Here is a 23649-nt window from a genome sequence, read left to right as displayed (position 1 = left end):
AGGGGCGTCAGCTCGTAGTATAGCGGGCTGGGCCAGATTCCGCTGCGCACTGTAACAACAATCCTAGGAATAAAACAAATTTTGTCTTCACAATTTGTTGTACAAAACAATTATTGATTTAAAACCATACATTCATATGAGTTATTGATGCAATAATAATTTTTCATCCGCATGAACAGAATAAATCCCACCCTTACTGTTAAGATACGATCAATCATGAATTTAGGCACTGTATGTGTACAAGAATAGTACATTATTTTTGAAGAAAGACATTTAATTTGGCTACTGTCTTCCAGCCAAGTAGCTAAGAACGACCACATAAATTATAAGCATATTCTCGTAAGTCCACATGGCAAATGACCTCTTAAATGGTTGGTGACACCGGATTCTGTAGTTCCAGATCTACAGAGGATCAGATTCTGGTAAAGAAACCAATTCGCTTGAAAATTAAAAGAAGCGAGCATTCCACATGGGACTTTGTCAAAGAGCCACTCGTATTTTCACAGAGCAGATGCTAGCTGCGGTATAGGGAGAGAAAGAAGGCAAGGCGACCATTTTGTACCACTGTCGGCACTACCTCAAGCCGTCTAAATTCATAATTGCGCTTGACCAGGCTCCAGACCAAACTAAACTATCATTGAATGGACAACAAATTAAAATGAAAGATGGGATGGTCGTTCCCCAAAGATTCAGTTCATAAATAAGTCGAAAACCAAATGAAAAAGGAGCAAATGAATATCGGAGTACATTTTAGGAGTGAACGGATGGGTCTCACCGAGCTAGAGATTGAGAGGCGACGACATGGTGTGATAGGCACGGAGAGAGCCATCGATGGAGTACAGCAAGAAGGATACCAGCGTCGAGCGACATGGCCTTGTACTGTACTATGCGACTATGCTTTGGTAGGAACTAGTGAACTAGATACAAGACTAGTGATATAGAATGATGAACCAGAGGGAGCAGAAAAAAATCAAACAATCAAGGAGGAACCCAAATATGTTCGAGGCAAACGAAAACTTCCTTCCCTACATATAGTTCCCCTAAAAAATTGTAGGGACCAGGTGATCAGCACTGCACCAAAACTCTATTTCCGACGATGATGGATGCTCCTCCAAGGTTTCCCTACAAAATGAACAATATTGTAAGGAATGCTCTATGTTTCGTTAGGTTTTGTATAGGTGCATCATCGTAGGGATATCAACATTCCCTAGGATTGTGTTTTTACTACTAGGGAACCTCTAAAATCCTATGGGACACGGTGACTTATAGTAGACCATGTCGACACCATTAGTGGGTTGGAGGCAAGATGTGATTCTGCTGATGATGATATTGATGGAAACATGGAAGGGACGTCGTCATAGATACCCGCAGTCTAAGGGCATGTACAACCCACAGACGGCTTGTTGTCTGTAAGTTTTTGGTACCTTACATACAGACGGCCAAATAGACAGCTTGTACAATGAGCCATCTATTTGACTGTCTGCAAACTATTAAATACATACATGCATCTATGATCAAGCATGAATAAGATCTCCGTGTGACATTTTGTTGCTTCTTTGACACAAACAAGATCAAGCATAAGTAAGATGAACACAAATATATTATTTCTTTTAAACCATCGATTTAATACGGTATATTAATAAATATAAAATACAAGTATATTTATAAGCATCCGATTGTTGCATTTTCAATATGCTGAATATGTGATTTCTGAAGTTCTTCTTGATAGCTTCAGAACTGATACCTTGCAACTAAAACAGGTGACCTTTACCAGGAGATTACCAAGCAGCCAGATCCCAGACTTCAGGATGTATCCATGTAGGATCTTAGCACTTTGAGAAACGTCGGAATACCTTATGAACGAATGCAAATACTTTGGTGGGACATTGAATCGAACACCTAGTGAGTAGGTGCGAAGCGAGCCTTGTGGTGCCGTCAGGGACCCAGCTGCCTTGAGGGTCTCACCCGTCGACCACCAGCAGAACACATCGTAGATGAGGGCGACCCCTAGCCTCGCCAGCGCCCTCGTACATAAGCAAATCAGGCACCACAGCGAGGCAGACGCGGGCCTAGAGGAGCACCAGTCTCGCCAGCGCCATCGTACATGACCGGAGAAGGGTGCTGCGGTAGTGCCGTTGCCGCCATCGGAGGGGGATGGGGATTTGCCGTGTGGGGGTGGATTTTGGCGCATTTCTTGTTTTCCCTGCGTGCCGTAGCTGGATCCCTCGCCTCACCGCCTGGAGACGACGCTCCATACAACGCTGTTTCAGACAGCGACAACACCTGGGAGCACGAGCCGTTGCCGTCGTATCACGAGACGACGGCCTCGCTGTCTCCCGTGTCTGCCAGGGGTGTTTTTGCAAAAAATATGGCATGGAGACGGCTCAAAAACGTCCGTTGTACGTGCCCTAAGGAAACAATTCACAAGCCTCCACCCCAAGTTATCTTAGAGCTGGTCATGAGTTTTGCAGATACGAGGATGATGGTCGACACCGGCTTGTTGATGGTCTCCTCTACAAAAAAAACACTTAGCGAGTGGAGGATGGAGGGGTGATTACTACTACCGAAAGGGTAGTCGAAGCATAGAGGACACAACGACTGGTAGAGAAAAGAAAACTGCCAACAAAGGACAACATTGGGACACTACTCTCTAGAGTGTTTGTTGGTGTTGGGCAAAGGGTTTCCGGGAGCAACTGGGATGTTGTAGGCATGGACTTGGAAGAGAAAGGCACAGGAGAGATTTGATGGCAGAATAATGGAGACAAGAGCGCTGTTAGCAAGGCAAACCATAGGTGGGTCACATTCCTCTCGCCATTTGGTCCTCACACACACTTTTTTGTTTGGTTTATTCATTTTTATAGAAGAATTCCTTATATGTCATGTCTACGTACTAATAAAAAAAGGCTACACAACTGGTATTATGGTTTATGGATGAATGTGGAAAATAACTTAGCCAATAATGTCCTAAACTGAACCACGCAAACTTAGGAACTTTTGTGTGCACGTCCGAAAAGGGTGGCGACACTACAAGTGATATAGCCTTCTACGACGTTGCATTTATGTCGTACAAATTAAAAATTATATCATGTTTCACAATTTACGACAATTTACGACGCATGCGCGACCAAAACATATTCGTTGCCCATACCCCATAGCTAAAGGCCGGTTTTAGCTAGGGTTTGGCGAAATGGGTGCCTAGCTAGTGGGCCTAATGGGCTAGTTCTTGAGAACATAAAAGGCAAAAGAAAAGAACGGAAAAGACAAAAAAAAATGAAACCCTAGAGTGTGGTTGAAGAGATCGGATTTGAACCTCCAAAATGTGTTGTGGATGATGTTTTTTAGATCGATTTTTTAGATATTGTAATGATTATTTAGGCTCCAAACGAATTAAAATGAAAAAAATAACTAAAAAGATTTAAAATTTGTCAAGATCTACACTTTTGCTTTGAATCATATTTTCATCCAAGGTCGTTTAAATTTTTTTGAAATTCAACATGTGACAACTTCAAATAGAGTTTTGGGACCATAGATGATGTCTAATGAAAAAGTCGTCAACTATAAAATTGTATATCTCATCAAGATCTATAGCTTTGCTTTTATTGGCTTTTCCATCCAAGGTAGTTTGGAAATTTTGGAATTCCAAAATGTCAGAACTTCAAACATAATTTTTGGAACATAAACAATTTCGAACGAAAAAAATCATCTACTACAACATTGTTGATCTCATCGAGATCTCGAACATTGGTTTTGGTTGTTTCCCCATTCGAGGTAGTTTGGATAATATAAAAATTTTGAATTCAAAATATGATACATGGAATTAAGCTTAGCATGTTATTAAAATTAAATGATATGAAAATTGTGGACAATTGTCTTTTGGCACGTCATGATGAATTGTAGTTTGTCGTAATATGAAAATCCTTCCATTTAGACTACTACTAGATCGTAGTGACGGACACACAGTTTTCGTTACAAAGTCACACTTCCACCAAAAACGTCGTAAAACAGAATGTCTTAACGACAAATTTAGTTGTTGTAGAAGGTCACATTTCTTGTAGTGCGATTACAGATCTTGACTAAACCTTTGCATCACAATGTTTCAGAAGGATCAATGCAGGGGCATCTATTTTTTATTTCAATTATTGTTGGACGCTGACTTCTTTATTCAGATGTAGAGAGACTAAGGCATGCCATTAATTGCTTCGTTGCGGAACTATTCCTCAACAATGTCCATGTCTGCAAGAGCGACCGAGGTGAATTCGCCCTCCGTCGAGAACAGGTCTGCAGCCGTGACATACTTCTTCTGCGGGATCTGGTTGATCTTGAGTCGGTCTTCCTCGGTCAGCTCCCAGTCGAAGATCTCCAGGTTCTGCTTGAGCCTCTCCTTGTTGTAGCTCTTGACGATCCAAGTCACTCCCTGCTCATATATCCACCTCAACGACACCTGAAAGGGAATAATAAGGAGAATCTCTGAGCATGAATTAATATAGAGCTGCTACGCCGCAGTAGTTACCGTCTTACCGATCACTCTCAACCGTGCAACATAAATTCTACACGCTCCCGGACAGATCTACGGAAGGCAAGCTAGCTAACTACCAAAGCGCGAGCATCCATGGATCGGACCAAATAACCACCGAAGAGCCGCCGCTGAATTCAGCGTCACTGAACGCATGCACGTCAGAACTCAGAAATGACGTCGCGCGAAATCAAAGCTGTCTAACCACGCACCCGTACCTGTGCGATGGTTTTGCCTCTTCGCTGGGCTATCTCCGCGAGCACCTGGGATCCCAGCACGCCGTTGCCTTTCCCCGTGCCCGACCAGTCCTGCCCTCCCAGCGGCGAGTACGCCATGACGTGGATGCCCTTGTCGACGCAGTACGCCCTCAGCGTCCGCTGCTGCCACGCCGGGTTCAGCTCCACCTGGTTCACCGCGGGTGGGATCGTGGCGACGGCCAGGATCCTGTCGAGGTGGTTGGTGGTGAAGTTGCTCACGCCGATGGCTTTAGCGAGCCCCAGCCGCTGGCACTCCTCCATCGCTCGCCAGACGCCCTCGAAGTCGAACGGGACGGCGTCCTCCTTCTTGGCTGGGAACGTTATCGGCCCGGGCTTCATGCACACCGGCCAGTGGATCAGGTACAGGTCCACGTACTCCATCTGCAGCTTCCTGCTCTCACGATCGATCCACACACGACAACGACGACCAAAAAGATATATATCACGCGCGCGAGATGATCACGAGGTAGCTACACTTGGAAATCATACGATGTTTAGATGTTGCCCGGCCAGTGGATCGAAAGGGGACTCTGCTGCTTACTCGAGGGTTTCCCGGAGGGACGGGACGACGAGGTCCGGGTGGCACTGCGTGCACCACAGCTTGGACGTCACGAACACCTCCTCCCGGGAGTCGAGGAGGCCGCGCTTCACCGCCTCGGCCACGGCCTCGCCGACCGGCCTCTCCGAGCCGTACATCGAGGCGGTGTCGAGGTTGCGGAAGCCCACCTCGATGGCCGCCAGCACCGCATTCTTGGTTGCCTCGTGCGTCACAGGGGTCGACGCCGCCGTGCCTATGGCGACGGCCGGCATCGGCCTCGCGTTGCCGAACTGGAGGGCCACCTCCGGCACCGCCGCTGCCGGGCTTCCTCCCGAGGCCATTCTCCTCGTCTCTGCGCGAGCTGCGTTGGTGCGTCGCGAGTGCCGCGCGAGAACTAGCCTGACGTCGTTGGAACTAGTATACTCCTACTTTATAACAGAGATTGCACATAGACGCGCGCGGAGGCTAACGTCACATGCATGTGACGCGTTAAGCATGCACGCATTCAGCACTCTCACTGTCTCACACACGAATCCACGTGTTGGCGACCTCACGCCAGCGGAGCTACTGCCAAACCTTCGGAATTAGAACTTTGTATATATACAGTTGACCATCGAGAGTTTGAATGATATAAGTAAACATGTATTCAGGGCTGTCTGGAGCTGGAGCTATTTTGATGAAGCCATTTTCCGAATGTCGATCTCTGGCTCCTCTGCTTTTTTCATAAGAAAACGGTTTCTCCTATAGAACGTTTAGTAAGAAACCGAAACCGGAGCCGAGAAGGAGGCGTACCAAACAGGCCCTTATAGGTGTCGTACAGACGTCGTGGATCGGACGTGCACGACATGGTTCCGACGGTTCGTGAAGTAGTATGAGATCTATTAGCCCCTCCTTTTATGACTTAAAGGATGTATCTCACGTGTTGCAATTCATTTCATTCCCATTTTTCTTCAAGAACCCGAATCTAGTGCCTAACGTTTTTCAGGACAAAAGAAATGACAGAGTATCGCCAGATTCTCTTTGGAAGGATAATATATAAAAGTTGATTTGTATAGCATACAGAAATTCATCTCTACATTGCTCACAAGACACATCTTCAAATACCGTGCCACCAAATTCTTAACGCAGAACAAATAGATGGAGATGCCAACTACATCTCGACAACATTGACCTCGGCAGAGGATTCCTGTCACTGTAGCCATTTTCTGCTGCAGCATCTGACTAATCTTCAACCGGACTTCGTCGCTGAGCTCCCAGTGGAAGATCATGGTGTTCTCCCCGAGCCTCTCCCGTTTGAAGCTCTTCACCACCATGATCGCGCCTTGCTCATAAATCCATCTCAGTGAAATCTAAAGGAGAATGCATGCACAGTCAGTCATATGCGTGCTACTAGCAATGATTCAATACAGTCAAAACGCATGAGATAAATTAAGACCAAGTTTAAGCATTTAGGGCGGTCCCAACCTGAAAGTACGGGTAGTTTTTATAGAATTTAATAGGCTGCCATGTCAGCCAAAAAAAAAATCAGGGCTACATTCATTTGAACTTATAAGCTAGAATCAGTTCTACTTTTTCAGTCATGCAATAGTTATTTTCTCTCACACCAAATCAGCCATACAAATCAGCCACAACAGCAATTAGTCTGTCGAACAGAGTAGCAGGTAATTTAATGAGGAGAGAGAACAAAAGAGGAGGAAACCGTTTCTCAGGGGAGAAACGATTTCGGCTCTTCATCCGTTGATCGAAGACACGAGCAAAACAGCGTTGGGGGCGAGGTGCTGGTTTCTTCCGAGTTTTGTGGGACCCTTGGCTTCGTCTTCCTCACCGTGGCAAGCAGGCGCCATGGGTTTGCCGTCGGCTCTGGCTCGCGGGTACTCGCGCTATCCATCGCCGCTGGCTCGTAGGCGCTCGTGTTCGCCGCCACACGGCCGGCCGCAGGCGCTCGTGCTCGCCGTCGCATGGTCGTAGGCGCTCGAGCTCGTCACCACGTGCTTGCTGCCGCGCTCGCTAGCGCTTGCCGCCGCACGGCCGCAGGCGCTCGTGCTCGCCGCCGCAAGGCCGCAGACGCTCGTGCTCGCCGCCGTATGGTCCTAGGCGCTCGCGCTCGTCTCCGCGTGCTTGCTGCCGCGGTCGTGTTGGTCGCCGCTGCGCGGTAGCAGGCGCTCTCGCTGGCCTAGCTCCTCCGGCCGACGTAGGCTCGGACCATCCGCTGCCACCATCGTATCATGCAGGAGGAGAGACAACAGGAAAAAGGAAGAATCGGAAAGAAGCATTGTTGATTGGTTTCGTTTTGTTTGGTTTCTAGCTCTAGATTTCAATATTATGGAAACTATGTGATAGTTTTAGGTTGGGAGTGCCCTTAGCTACTCACAGCTCTAAAACCATATTAGTTTTCATTGCGTTAAATACTATGTCATGTAAGCAGAAATGCTGAGGTGGCACCATACCTAACGAGGAGAGACTGGGAAAACGCAAGACATCGTTTCTCCTGTACGAAACGATTTCGGCTCTTCTTCCAAAGTCACAAGAAACGGAGCTTTCCGCGTTGGAGACGAGCGGTGGTTTCTTCGGTCGTCCACATGCGAGCACGCCTCGCCGGCACCTTCGCTTCCGTCGTCCGCACGGGCGTCCGCATCTCACCGAGCACGCCTCGCCGCCGGACAAGTCTCCGCGCACTCGCCTACGCACGCGAGCTCGCCTCGCCACCCCGCAGCACCCCGGGAGTGAGCTCCTCGCGGCGGCGCCGCTGCCGTGTAGGCTCTCCACGACGCGAGCCCAACCGCTCCTCCGGCCAGAGCAGCATGGCGACGTGCTCCTGCGCTCGCCGGCGCGCAGCCGCGCCGAGCGCCTGCTCTGCCTGCTCGCTGCCGCGCACGCCACCGCTCGCCTCCTGCCTCCTGCGCTTGCCGGCGCGTAGCAGTGCCTAGCGTCCGCGCCGCTTGCTGCCCCGGTCGTGCAGCTCCGACCTCCATTCGGCGGTCTCTGGCCACTACCACCTGCCCGCTTATGGAAAAGGACGGGAAAGAGAAGATAGAGAAGGCAAGCATTGATTGGTCACGGGGAGGAGATGGCCCACGATGGCAGTTTCAGCGTTGGGTTGTTCAGTTTCGATGGATGGTTTCGAGATGACTCAGCAGCTATGGAAATTGATAGTCGATAGTTTTTAGATTGGGACTGGCCTCAGAAACTGTAATCAATACTACCTGAGCCATTGATTTTCCTCTAGCCTTGGCAATGACTGCAGTACTGAACTTGATCTACTTTGGCCTCCTAGGAGAGTAAGCAGTCACAAGGATACCCTTCTCTCTGCAGAAAATTAGTTTTTTCTGCTGCCAAGATGGTTTCAGTTCAACCTGTAGAGGCAAAACATTGACAATAGGTAATAACACGGGTGAAGGACGATGATATTACCGTTGGTGACTACATAACCAGTTGAGGCCCGTTCGCTTCGCTGAAAAAACAAACCGAAACACTGTTCCAACTGATTTGTTGTGAGAGAAAAACACTGAAAAAACAAGCTGAAAAATACAAATTATAAGAAAAGCGAAGAGGGCCTGAATGTTGATCCAATCCACACAAACCTGATTTACTGCTGGTCGGATTTTCACAACAGCAAGAAGAGGTGGGATTTTCGCAACAGCATGGAGAGCTCCTGCAGCTTCGTTGTGGAGAAATTACTGACCGATCATTTTAGCGAGGCCCAGCAGATGGCATTCCTCCGTTACCTGCCAGACCGAATTTTTTACTTTTTAGCTCTTTTTTTTTTTGAAAGTTTCTCACAAATAGATCATTGGAGAAAAAATTTCAGAATATGGACCTTTAGCTCGGCGCTATTGATGCTGGTGCCGAGCTAACACGTCTCGACGCCAGCGTCCCTGACGCCGAGCTCCTGGGCTCGAAGCGAACGTGGAATGTGACATGGCAGGAAGCTCGACGCCGAGCTCGGCGCCTTACATCTTGGCGCCGAGCTCGGCGCCAGAGTGACTGGCGCCGAGCCTTTACTACCTATGGGCCCCACCCCTCTCTTCCTCTCCCTCTCTCGCCCTAGCAGCGCAGAGCCGAGCTTCGCCGCCGCCCGCGCCGCGCCACCACGGACCGAGCCCGCCGAGCGCCACCGCGGACGGCCCGCGCCCTGAGGCCGTGCAGGAGCGCCGCGCCCCGCGGCCGCGCCGTTGCCCGCGGCTGGCCGCCCGCTCCCCGGTCCCCTCGCCGGTTCATGCGCCCACGCCGCGCCGCGTCCTCTCCTCGCCTTGGCCTCGCCCCGCCTTGCCGCCCTCCACCGCCGGCCTCGACCGCGGCCGTCGTGCCTCCCGCGCCCGTCGAGCCGGACTCGCCACGCTGAGCCCCGGGCATCCCCTGCCCGCTGCACGCCACCGTTGTCGTCGGCCGTGCCACCGCTGGCCCCGCCACCTGCAGCGGCCGGCCCAGATCGTCGGCCTGACCTACGCCCGTCGTCCGCTGCGACTCCGTCGACGTCCGCGGATCAGTCGTTGGAAATGTAAAAATTATGAATATGTAATATACCTACTTAGTTGGCATTTGATATTTACTAGTTAATGTGATGACTCAGATAGTTGATTTAGTTAGTGATCTAGTGAGATATATATGTAGATAGATAGAAACATAGATACATAGGTACATAGATATAGTTAGATAGCTACTTAGATATGTAGTTACATATTTAGTTAACTAAATATGATCTAGCTATTTAGTGAGTACACTGTATATATATACGTAGTTATTATCTTATTTACTTAGTTTGTAGTTAGAAAGTACTTGTTAGGTACTATCTATCGTCTAATTTGGACTAAAGGACATGTGTTTTGTTACGTGTTTGAACTAGATGGACAACCTAGTGACCATATATCATGAAGGCACCGTTGAAAGCGATCGCTATGGATATGTTGAGTTTGTTGACATGCAAAGCGTGCCTGTGCTATTCAATGATAGGCCTTCATTTAGTGAGATGGTTGCAAGGGCTCCGGAGGAGCTGTATTGCCTTGGAGATGATGACATTGCAGTTGATGGTGTACCGCACCTAGGTTCTCCTCCCAACATCCTCAGGCGAATGATCTCAATTGGTTGTACAGATCAGTGGGAGAACTATGTGAGATCAGCTATGAAGAGCCAGCTGCAATGTTTAGACGTGGTTGTGCATTGGGTGTTAGTTGATCCCATCCATCATGGGTTTTCTCCACCAATAGATCAGCAAGCACACATCGACCCTCCCGTTCTGGAACCTTATATGCATGTGAAGATTGCACCTACGGTTCCCGATGCTCAATCTGCCCCCAATGTGGTAGTTGGAGATGGTTGTCAGACTCATGTTTCCGTGGCAGATCCTCCTCATGAGATCCCTTTGACATAGAATCATCCGAGTAAGTGTCTTAACCGCATGGTTTTTGGGAGCTTACCCCGTTCCTTACATCTATTTCTTTTATTCTTTCCTCATTTCTCTACTTATGTTGCAGAAGACATTTCTGAGAATATGGATGTGCCCCCTGTTGCTGCGCAAGTGCACTTTGGAGATGGATTCCGTGGCTCCAATAGTGTTGAAATTATGCATGATTCGGAGCCATATGAGATGGCTAGGGCTATTGATTCTAATGATGATCGCCCTGTTGGAGAGCTGACAGAGAGTGATGTTGAGATGCTGAGGCGCATCTTTCCCAGCTGCCATGATCCTAGAGTTCATGAGTTCAGCGATCTTGCTCATTCCGATCAGGCGTTTGTAGAAGGACGTGATGATGAGCTCCTAGAAGCTCCTGAGGCCGGTCCTAACATGGTAATTGAGAATGGGAGGGTGTTCAATGACCTCCCTGTATTGAAGAGGTGGTTGCAGGCTTTTGCAGTGATACGAAAGAGACCTTACAAGGTATTGCATTCATATGCAGAGCGCCGTTACACAGTTGTGTGTGACAAGAAACACTGCCCATGGAGGGTTTGTGCAAGGAAGCAACAGGTCACCGAAAAATGGAAGATCACAAAAGTTGTCGGGCCACACAATTGTGCTAACCATGAGCTGACACTGAGGCATCGACAGTTGACATCTACCCTCATTGCCAAGCTATCGAGTTATGACTTCCTTCTTCTGAGGATAGGATGTCTCTTCTTGTACCCTTAGATCTAGTCTTACCTGTTGTTGCTCATGCTGAAGCCTCTTCTAATCTTACCTCTATTCCTGTGGTATGTGAGTTCTAGGATGTTTTTCCTAAAGATCTACCTTGGTTGCCACTGGACAGAGATGTGGAATTCTCCATTGAGTTAGAGTCTGGTACTGCTCCTATCTCCCAATGCCCGTACCGCATGGCCCCGAAGGAATTGGCTAAAATGAAGAACCAGTTGGAAGAGTTGTTGGAAAAAAGCTTCATCCGTCCTAGCTCTTCACCATGGGGTTGTCCAGCCATTTTTGTGAAGAAGGATGGCACTCTTCGGATGTGTGTGGATTACCACCCTCTTAATGCGGTAACCAATAAGAACAAGTATCCTTTACCTCGTATCAATACTTTGTTCGATCAACTAGCTGGTGCCAAGATGTTCTCCAAGATTGACCTTCATTCAGGCTATCATCAGATCAAGATTAGGCCACAAGATATATCAAAGATAGCTTTTTCTACTAGGTATGGGCTATATGAATACCTAGTCATATCTTTTGGTCTCACCAATGCTCCTACATTTTTCATGTACCTGATGAATTCAGTCTTCATGCTGGAGTTGGACAAGTTTGTAGTGGTATTCATTGATGATATCCTGATATATTCCAAGAACAAGGAAGAGCATGCCCAACACCTTTGGATAGTATTGGCTCGATTGAGGGAACACAAGCTGTATGCTAAATTCAGCAAGTGTGAATTCTGGTTAGATCGAGTGCATATTTTGGGGCATGTTTTAACATCTGATGGTATCTCCGTTGACCCCAGCAAGGTGCAAGATGTGCTAAATTGGAAGTCCCCCAAGTCAGTGCACCAGATTCATCAGTTCCTTGGTCTTATGGATACTATCGGTGTTTCATTCCAGATTTCTCCAAGATAGCTCAGCCGATGACCAAGCTGCTCCAAAAGGAAGCCAAGTTTGTTTGGAGTCCGGCCAGTGAAGAAGCCTTCCAAGCTTTGAAGAAATTTCTTACCACTGCTCCTGTTCTGGCCCAACCAGACATTGACAGACCTTTTGATGTATATTGTGATGCCTCAAAGATGGGGTTCAGATGTGTGCTTATGCATGATGGGCGTGTGATAGCTTATGCTTCGTGCCAACTAAAAAAGCACAAAGTGAATTACCCCACTCATGATTTAGAGCTGGCTGCTGTGGTCCACACTCTAAAAATTTGGAGGCATTACTTGTTGGGCAACAAAGTACACATCTTTACAGATCACAAGAGCCTCAAATATATCTTCACTTGGTCTGAGTTAAATATGAGGCAAAGGAGATGGTTGGAATTGATCAAGGATTATAACTTGGAGGTACATTATCACCCCAAAAAGGCCAATGTGGTAGCTGATGCCTTGAGCCAGAAGTCTTATTAGGTTGAAGAAACACCTTTGTCTCTCAACCATGCTGAGGTGCTAGCTCACATTGCCTTAGTCTCAGAATTGCTTGAGCAGATTATTATGGAGCAAAGGCAAGATACTTTAGAAATTCCTCACATCAAGAAATTGATTGCCAAAGGGCGTGGTCCTCAGTTTAGTATTGATGAGCAAGGTGTAGTGAGATACAAGGATAGATTGGTGGTCCCATCAAATGAGGACCTGAAAGGAAGATTTTGAATGAAGCTCACCATTCCAAGTTGTCTATCCATCCTGTCAGCAACAAGATGTACCATGATTTGTGCCACTTGTATTGGTGGTCCAACATGAAGCAGGACATCACCAAGTACGTCGCGGAGTGCAACACTTGTGGGAGAGTTAAAGTAGATCATATGCGTACCCTAGGATATTTGTAGCCCTTGCCCATTCCTGTTTGGAAATAGGAAGACATTTCCATGGATTTCATTGTGGGTTTACCCCGCACATCCAAGGGCTATGACTCTATTTGGGTCATTGTGGACCGCCTCACTAAGTCTGCTCATTTCCTTCCGGTGGACACTAGATATATAGCCAAGAAGTATGCTCAGATATATTTTGATCGGATTGTGACCCTGCATGGAACTCCCCTTACTATCATCCCTGATAGAGGGTTAGTTTTTGTCTCTCGTTTCTGGGAGCAACATCAGCAATGTCTTGGTACTCGTCTCCTCAGAAGCTCAGCATATCATCCACAAACTGACGGCCAAACAGAAAGGGTGAACCAGGTACTAGAGGACATGTTGAGAGCTTGTGCCATTTCTTTTCCTAAGAAGTGGGATGAATGCCTGAAGTTAGCTGAGTTTTCTTACAACAATAGCTATCAGGAAAGCATTCGTATGGCACCCTTTGAAGCTCTATATGGGAAGAAATGTAGGACACCACTGAACTGGGTTGGAGTGGGAGACCATGGATATTTTGGGCTAGATTTCATCAAAGAGGCTCGAGAGCAAGTAAGCATTATTCAGAGTCACTTGAAGGCAGCTCAGAGCCGATAGAAAGCTTATATGAACAAGCAAAGAAGGCCTTTGCAGTTTGTAGTTGGGGATTATATGTACCTCAAGGTGTCACCTATGAGAGGGGTGCATCGGTTTGGTGTCCATGGCAAGCTAGCCCCTCGTTATGTGGGTCCTTACAAGGTTTTGGAGCAGTGTGGCCCAGTTGCTTATCGTCTCCAGCTTCCCGATATTTTATCTGTGGTACATAATGTGTTTCACGTATTGTAGTTGAAGAAATGTTTGCGGGTCCCTGATGAAGCTGTGAAAATTGAAGGGCTTCCCCTCCAGCCTGATTTGACTTATATTGAACACCCTGTCAAAATCCTGGATGAAAAGGAAAGAGTGACAAGGAACAATGTGGTGAAGTTCTACAGGGTGCAGTGGCAAAACCACTCAGAGGATGAAGCCACGTGGGAATAGGAAAGCTATATATTGAAGCATTACCCCCACCTTCTCTTTGGTTCAGATAGGCAGTTGTTTATGTTGAAATGTAATTATTACCTCTTTTCCCACACTAGACACATGAAATCTCGGGTCAAGATTTTGTTTTAGGGGGGTAGATTTGTAACACCCTTGGTGTTACACTGTATCATATTTATGTGTAAATATGTGTAATATAGGGTGCAAAGCAATGTACGTAACTTGAAACGTTCATTAGAAACATGTAACGGATGTTATATTTCATGTCGCGTTGTATCACTTAGGGTTTAAACGTATTTTTATTGAACGAAAATACTACAGAATGCATATACGGCACTTTAATCAAGTTTGTAGCATAAGCTTCGTAGGTGATAGTGAAATACTTGTGGTCGAGAATGGGATTCACTAGCTAGCATGCTTAATAGCTTGGAAATCAAATTTGACGCGAAACCGATCGAGACTTAGTCGAATTTCCTAAGTCAGAAAGCGCTTTGACGAAGCTAAGTTCGGCAATTTTTGTAGAAGAATCAGGTTAAGTAGTGGTAGGGTCTTAGGGTTTGTTTTAGTAGCTTGACATGCCATCTCAAGTGTAAAATAGATGGTTTAGCAACTAGATCATTGAGATGGATTTTTGGGACGCTTTAAAAAGCGTGCAAGGCACGTTCCTAACTGGCTTCAGCATTTGGACGTGGTGACCAGGCCTCGGGTCGGCTCGGCGCTGTAGCGCTGGCTTGCGCAAGTGCGCACACATGCACCGCCGTGCAGGCCGCACTGTCGTTGCTGCGCCCTAGACACGCGATTCACGCACGCGTGCGCACGTCATGCCTAGCGAGCCTGGCTGCTCTGCCACCACCGCCGCGTCACTAGCCCACTGCCCTGGCCAGTCCGCTGCCGCCCGCTTTGCTGTGTTGCTGCCTGCGTGCGTCATGTCACCACGCTGCTGCTAGCCACGACCGCGTGTGCTGAGTTGCCAGCGTGCGCTCGCTCTGCCACCGCAGTCACGTTCGCCTGGCCACTCTGTCGCCTCGCACTTGCCTGCGCGGGACTATGCGTGCGTAGCCGTACTTGGCCTGCTGCGGCCAGCACATGGCCCTGCCTGCACCGTCGCTTTGCCGCACGTGGGCTTGCCCCGCCTGCCTTGCCATCACATCCGCGCTCGATGCGACGCTACGCTGCTGCCACTCCCCTGGCCGGCGCTATCCACTGTGGCGCATAGGGCCGAGCCGCCGTCGGCTTGCGAGTTATGGCAATGCGGCCAACCGTCCCTGAGCATGTTTGGCCATTTCCCCAATGGCCTGTAGCACATGCACGATTGTGCATCGAGTTGACAGCCATGTTCTGCCATGGCAGCGACAAGCCAAGCCATGCCTGCATTCCCCTGTTTCCTCTGTCGCCATGGTCGCTGGACTCGCGCCTTCAATTCGGCTTGGTGGAGTCGCCTCGGTCCAATTAACTCAGTCCATGGCTTCACGGTGTAGTCAGCCAGCCACCCGACCCCATCATGCAGTGATCCTCGCTAAGCCATGCTCTAATTTGGAGCTTTCCTCTCGCCGGGTCGTTAAGTCCGTCTCGGCATGCGTCGATGGCAAGACCCCCAATCTAGAGCATCTTGTGTTCATTTCGTTGCACCGCCAGCTTCGCCTCCACCTACCCATCACCCAGTGCACCCTTGCCAAGTCACTACCACCCTCTAGCCACCCTTGACATAGCCTTGCCATCACGGTGCACCACCGCACCGTCCGTGCACACACGGCCAGCTTGGCTCGGGCTGCCTCTGGTCGAACCACCACCTCGTCTGGGTCCGTGGTGAGTACCTTGAGCTCGTGCGCTACCCCTACTATCCCGGCGTTGTTGTAGCTCACCGGAACGCCACCGCCTTGTTGCAGGAGCTCCGCCGCCGTGGATCGACTTTACTACGGTGTCCCTGCTCGTGCTTTCTTCGCCCAGTGCTTCGTATTCGTGCCTAGGCAGGTATCAGCTCCTTAGATAGGGTGGGGAATTGCCAGCGCCGCCACGCCGGTGTGCGCGTGGGGGGCCCGAGGGTATGGCCATGGTAAAGAAGGAAAGGGGGAGGGGCGGAATTGTAAGATAGTTGACTGATGAAATAGTGCTGTGGACCTCGGTTGGATTCGGTATTAGAGAAAGGGCGTTCCCATCGTGGGTCGTCGTCGCTCGGCTGGGCCGTGTCTCCGCATGGGCCACGCCGGTGGAGCGCGAGCACGCACGCGCGCCAAGTGGACGTGGGCTGCGCCGCATGTAGTGGGCTACGCGGTGGATTCCGGTTTCCTTTTTCCAGTGAATTAATAAAGGATTATTCAATTTAGTTTTGAGCTAAACTTTGAAAACTTATAGTAAATTCTATAGATGTCCAAAAATAGTGAAACAAAATTTGTTAGGTTCACAAAAATGCTATCTATCTGTTGGTGTGGTTAGTTTACAGTTATCTATGATAATGATAGACTCATTAATTCATTTATGAGAGCTTAGTATTATTTAGCTTAATATTTGTAGGAATTTTTGTGGCAAATTGGTGATAGCTTTAGACTTGAATTTTTTTACAGTAGGTTCATTAGATTATTATGTACTCACTGTAATTTTTACAGCCCTAGAGTAGATTGATAAATAGAGTAGCTAGTACTCCTTGTTTAATCATATATAGAGTAAATCGGTATTAAGAGTAAGAATACCTTTAGTTGCTAAGATAGTACATGTCATGTTTCATACTTACTAGTGATAACAATAGGTAACTTAGCACATTAGCCGGTAGAACTAGCTTAGTAGTTTGATAGGTGTATTCATATTTTAAGAGTTGATGTTGTCGTATTACTAAGTGTTGCATCATCATTTCATGCATGTAGATCACGAGTTGATAGAGTTCGTGCCTACGGACGAACAGGACTACGAGGAGATTATTGAGGAGTACGAGGAGGAGGTTCTCATACAGGAGGGAGCCTCGAAGCCATTCGTTGCTGACTTTGTTGACATACCGCCTGCCCAAGGCAAGCCTCGGTGCATAACCCCTATTTTGAATGATTATTGAATATATATATGATGTGCATTTATGTTACAGGCATTTTATGGAAACTACATGCATAGATATATCTACCTATGAGTCCTACTAGTATAGGTCGAGTAGCTGCTATGCTCAGGGTTTCGATAGCGTGAGTAACATGCCGTTACTCACAATAGGTGATAATTATGATCACTCATGATAAAGTGGTGGAAAGGAAAAATGGAGACCAGACAGGGATATGGTTTGGGTATTGGTGGGTGTAAGAGGTTGTGTCCTATGGCCAACAGGGCATAGCTTGGTTACACTTTTTCCCTGTCTGTGTCGGTTAAGGACCGGCCGTTGCATTGGGTTCTAGGCAAGTCACAGACTTATTATCCCGAGCACATACTTGGGTATGGGCGCAGGGAAGACTTGTTGCTCTCTTGTCGTGGCTTCTGGCTCTTTCCAAACCGACTGATTGGAAGCGGGGATGGTGGAGGTGTAAGCACTGCACTGAGTCTGGGACTTAGGAGCAAGGGCTTGGAGTCCAAGTTTGGACGGGGACCTGGACCCCATGACAGGAGAGTCATGGGTTGGTCCTGCTTGTGCCTGGGGTACAAGCGGGGCATGTGTTTTTGGGGTACCTAGCTTGGGTCATTGATTCACGAATCACCGGGCAATTCGGTACGGCTTGTCTACAATCTAGCACCATAGTAAGAACTAAAAGATGAAAGGTGATGAAATGGAACTGATTGCTCAACCCTTGCTTGAAAGTAGAACATGTGCTTACATAGAAAGGCTAGATAATAAATAAATCATAACTGCTAATAATACCATAAATAAGGATTCACTATTAGTATTGCTTTCTGCAAAAAGAAACCCAACAAACCATAAAACTTATCATATTCCTTGGAGTCGGAAAATTATTCTCACTAGTCGGATAAGTCTTGCGAGAACATTATGTACTCAGGGTCTATTTACCCCTATTGCAGGTTTCAACTTGAGGAGTACCCGTTGTGTGAAGGATTCTTCTGGTGGGCATAGACGGATCCTTGTTCATTATCGATAGAGGTTTATTATCATTCCGCTGTTTAATATTTCGCACTCTGAATTTGGTACTGTAATAATATATTTCTAAGAACTCTGGATGTATGAGATGGATTAAGTATTGTAACTCATTCTCATTATTGGATCCTTGGGGAAAAATATGGACTTTTTGGGCTCTCCCTTGGGGTGTGCCCGACGAAACCCGCCCGCTGTGGCTTGCTTTCGGGATGCTTAGTGTCTAGTGGAAGACGAGCGCCTCCGTAAGTGCGTTATTGCGGGCAGTTCTGCCACACGATACACCGATCCCGGCTCGCGGCCGCTGTGGAGATGAAATTATTCAAGTTGCTCGATCGGTCTCGACTCTCGAGTGGGGCAAGGGTTGACTTGAGTGAATCGGGTGCCGTCGTTGTCCTTGTCCAGACGCGCTCTCTCAGCGACAGTGACTTGTAGTCGGATCACCTACCACAAGGCTACAATCTGACAACGACCGGACCGGCATAATGTCTGGTTGTTCACCAGGCACCAGCACCAGCAAGTTGGCACCGAGCAGCGTCCTGTTGCGGCCGCCGTCGAGCATCAGGTCGACATTTTCGGTTTGCCATGCCGGGGAAGAGCAGGGTTGAGCTGAACGTGGACGCCTGGTAGCACAACTCGAAGGGCGGCGACCTCCGGCTCGAGCGCGTCAATGTCTACTACAACGAGTCCTTGTGCCGATGCTTCGTGCCCCGCTCCGTGCTCATGGACCTGGAGCCCAGCACCATGGGCTCCGTCCGCTCGGGGCCCTATAGCCACATCTTCCACCCCGACAACTTCGTCTTCGGCTAGTCCGAGGCCAGAAACAACTAGGCCAAGGGCCACTATGTAACATCCCAGGTGTTAAGCTTGCATGTTGCACTTGCATTACATGAGCATAAGCATTATCCATTCATTCATAAGTATGAGCATGTGGCAATGCATTTACTTGTAATGTTTACTCCCAGGAAATGCCTAAGTTTAATCATGTGTATGCTTGATGATCATGTGGTTAATGCAAGTAAGTGTTTGTTTGTTCACCTAACCTACCTAGACACACTCAGGATAAAAAAAAATGAAACAATGATGGTATTCATGATCTAACCTGAAATTGCGTGTATGTGTGCGGAGTAGCTAAAAATGCCTTTATTCTGATGCTAGTTCAGTTTGAGTAGAACAAACTTTGTCTAAAGGTCAAGACCAGTCTCTAACTTAGTCTAACAGAGCCTCCAAAAGTGAATCCAGTGCTGGTTTTCAGGGTCTCAAATTTGGCCAAGTCTGAAACTGAACTTTTTCAGTTTCTGGTTTCGAAGTAGCCATCTTCGGGAGCTTGTATCTCCTAAACCAGATAGAATTTGGCCAAGCTTCTTTAAGCAAAGTTGTAGTACTCATGTAGTACTATAGCGAGGAGCTTTTGGTCGATCGAATCACCAACTGGTGAGAGAGTTAGAGTGGGGAGTAAATGGAGTTTCAGTTGTATTTTTGAGGGCCTTTTGAATCTGACTGAAGCCAGCTGATCAAGGAGCGTGAAGTGGCCGACAGGCCCAGGCCGCGTGCGCCCCCGTGGCGACCGTACGTCGGCGTCGGGCCCATGTCGCCGTGCTCCTGAGATGGGAAACCGAGCAGGCGCCCTCTCCCTCTCCCTCAGTCGCTCGTTCGCTCTTCTCCCTAGCCCTTTTTCCCTCGCCAAGCTGAAGGCGATGAGCCGAGCAGAGCTGCTGCACCACTGCTTGCTCCCCTCCTTTGAGCCCCCTCCGTTTCTCCCATGCACCGCGGCGCCTTCGCCGTCGTGCGCTGCAGCCGGCGTACCGCTCCTCCTCGCCTGGAGCAGCCAGCCGCTGCCGCCCTCGAGCCGTCGCCAGCGCGCTATGCCCGCTGCGACCACTCGCTCGCGTGGCCAGGCCGCCTCGGCCGGTCACGACCCGAGCCGGACAGCCCCGCGGCCGCGCACGGGCCCCTGGATGGGCGCACGGCCCCGCTGTGGCAGCCGCTGGTGACCCCGTCGCCTGAATCGGCCGGCCCCGACGACCTCCTCTGCTCTGCGTCCGTGAAGAAGAAGAGAAGGGGGAAAAAGAAATAGAAACTTTTCTCTTGGTCCAGTTGTGAATCCTATGACTCATGTGAATAGTAGATTTGGTCTGTGGTTCGATTTGTGAAATCTTTAGGGTTTGTGATGCAAATGCGTTTTTCCTTTATCTGTTAATCCTTTTTCTTTTATGCATAATGTGGCTGAAACTTTGAAAATGCATGGTAAATTGTAGGAAAATCGTAAAATAGAAAATGAAGATGTTTTGGAATCCTTGTGACTAGCTATATGCAGTAGATGTATAATCTTGCATGTTTTAATGGGAAAAACTTGCTGTAGAATTATATCTATGCTTTTAGAGTTTCCTAGGGATAAATTCTTATCTGTAGTTTCTGTGATCCAATTACTGTGAAATTTTTGTGGTAGTCTACTCATGTTATGATTGTGCTGTGATAAAAATTTTAGATTTATTGGTGTATGTATGATTGAGTTATTGATTTAACTTGTCTAGTGCTTGTTAAATGGTTTATAAATAATATAAGTGTGTAAAAATAGGAAATGTTGTTCCACTGCCTTTGAATGATGTTGTTATACCATAAGAAAACTTAATATGGTCATGTGTTTACATAAAATGTGGATCTCTAGATTTATTATGCTCTCACATGCTTATTTGTAATTAAAACTTGTTTTCTTTGTGATAATTAAATGATAAAACCTGAGCATATAATCTTTCTACAGTAGTCATGTTTTGTCATCACCTATCATCAATAAAAATCTTGGCTCAAAATGAGATGTTTGCCACACCACCTATAATTATTATATATGTTTTATTATATAATTAGATGATGGGGGTTTGGCTACAAGATGCTCATATATGATCCATGTGATGCTTTGGTTACTAGATGTTTGAGTTAACTATTGCTTGAAAGGGTTGAGCTTTGGAATATCATATATGTATGCTCTTATGTTAATATAACAAATCATGATTATGTTGCTTATGTAAGTTTTAATCTTTACTTTAGCCCTCATTTGAATATGTGTTAATATGCTTTTCATGTTATCGATAACTGAGATTAAATAACTATGTTAATAGTAGTTTGTGAGATAGGTAAGTAGTTGTACATGTATGATCTTGCTAATGAACCAAGTGAAGAGCTTAGTTACACATGTGTGCTAAAATGGCTGCATACGTAGTTTCTGTTGTAGTGATAATTTGTTGATGCAAATGATGTTTTCTATGAATGTGATGAATACAAAAGTTATAGATAACTTCTATGTCTTGGCTATCCTAAAATTTCATGATTTTAGGCCTGCTAGTTTAGGAGTTATAGATTTTATAAGTTCCCTGTCAGGTTTTGCATATGCTCTATATAGATCTGAAAGATTGTGTTGTTTGACTTAGCTCAGCTTTGAATCATCTTTTGATAACAACTAAATAGTTGTAGTACTTTTCATAGGATTTCCAAAATATTAAATAACACATCTTTTGGAGGTCTATAGCTCCAGATATGGCTGTCTAAAGTTTAATGTCTGAATCTATCCAACTCTGGACAGATTTGCTTCCTCATGTTGTTTGGTCTTGTTAACTATTGAATCATCCTAAGATGATAATAAAAAAGTTATAGATAACTGAATAAGATTTCTAAAGAGTTAAGGTTTGTGTTTGTTGGATATCCAAAACTCTAGATATGCATATCTGAAGTTGATGTCAGTTTTCTGTCCTTGTTTGTGTAGATCTGTTTCTTAGTGTGTTTTGACCTTGTTAGATTTCAAATCAGCTCTGGGTGTTAATAAGAAAGTTGTAGGTAATTTCTTTAGCTTTCTAGAAAGTCTACGATCATCCTTGTTGGATAATTATATCTCTAGTTATGATTAAAACAAGTGCCTACTGTGCTGCTGTCCAGATTTTGTGCATGTGCTTTGAGTTGATTGCTTAACCTTGATATTACTTGTATGCTTACAATAGCTTGACTTAAGTTAACTTGTGTGCCATGCTATCTTGACCTTGTGCTTGTCTTGCTTGCTTTCTTGTGATGCATCGTCTATTGCACTTCCATGCATTCATGCATCTGCATTGTTGTATCTCATCTTGGTACGCTAGATGTACAATGCGAGGAACTGAAGGATGTGATGTTGGAGCCGAACCAGAAGACGGTGTTGGTGGACGGATCCAGAAGATGGAAGGACCCTGGGAGTACATGTCGAATAGGAGATGCTGGCCAAGCGAGTGTCATCTAACAAACACTAACCTAGTGTTGGATGCCAGGCAAGCCTCGGAGCATTCTAAGTCTCCAACCTCTCTTTTATAAATGCACTCGAGTTATACTTTTGTGTTGTGCATTAGGTTGATAGGAGTTGGAGGAAACCGTTGCTGCATACCTTGACCTACCTTGTCCACAATATATATATATACTAGTACCTAAAAGTGCAATCAAGCCCTAATTGTGCGGTTTGGTGATAATGACCACACAATTAGAGAACTCATGGGATTTATCGAGATGACAAGCAGGGAATTTATATTCAAGGATGCTACACAAAACGAAGGAGCCCCCAATTACAAATGTAGATGGCTTCAAACTCAAAGGAGGTTTAAATTCTTTTATATTTTGAATTTGAGTATAGGAGAAGCCGTACTATAAAGAGAAACATAATGCTTAAGCTAATATGTGCTACCAAGTGCTCAAATAATCACATGCATCCTCAGATTCACAGCCAAGACAGTCTATATTTCACTATTACCCTTGCTGTCTTGCGTGGTGCGACACTATCGCACTTGAAGAGAGGCACTACCGGACTTGAGTCGTGGCACAAGGAAGTTCCCCGGATGGTTCGAGACGCATTAAAATGTCTCGCTCGACTCCTTGGGTGCGGGTTTCGTCTCATCCGACCCTAAAGTCACGGGCTTCATCTCGCCCGACCTTAAGACCACGGGCTCTATCTCGCTCGACCTCAAGGTCACAGGCTCCATCTCACCCAACCCCTTGGGTGCGGTGACCATTGAGGCTAGGGGTATATATACCTTTTCCCTTCTACCCCAATGGCTATCTGCCTCTTCTTCCTCACTTTAGCACGCTCAAAACAGATCAGGAGCTCTCTCTTCCTCCATTGTTGACCTCAAGCTCCAAGCAAATCCATTGATTTTCCCATCAATCCTTGAGGAAAAAGGGTCCAAAACTCGATTAGAGAGTAGCTCAATTGATTCTCCCAACTCTAAATAGCGCTTGGTTCACATTTTAGCCGATGGTTGTGTTTGTTACTCTTGGAGCTTGGCTCCTAACCGGCTAGAG

At 46.9% G+C, this 23649-nt stretch overlaps 1 protein-coding gene across 1 annotated transcript; it reads right to left on the bottom strand.

The window, feature by feature from the left end:
* Positions 1–4210: 4210 nt before the first annotated feature.
* On the bottom strand, positions 4211–5649 carry LOC136490640 (deoxymugineic acid synthase 1-D-like). Its single transcript, XM_066486852.1, has 3 exons — positions 5312–5649; positions 4732–5161; positions 4211–4441 (listed from the first exon to the last, which is right to left on the bottom strand). Exons 1-3 carry the CDS (start codon positions 5647–5649, stop codon positions 4211–4213), a joined length of 999 nt encoding a protein of 332 aa, XP_066342949.1.
* Between the last annotated feature and the right edge of the window lie 18000 nt (positions 5650–23649).

The sequence above is a fragment of the Miscanthus floridulus genome, chromosome 11 (assembly GCF_019320115.1).
Source record: "Miscanthus floridulus cultivar M001 chromosome 11, ASM1932011v1, whole genome shotgun sequence".
NCBI classification, from domain to species: domain Eukaryota; kingdom Viridiplantae; phylum Streptophyta; class Magnoliopsida; order Poales; family Poaceae; genus Miscanthus; species Miscanthus floridulus.
This window is presented reverse-complemented; position numbering and strand designations above follow the sequence as displayed.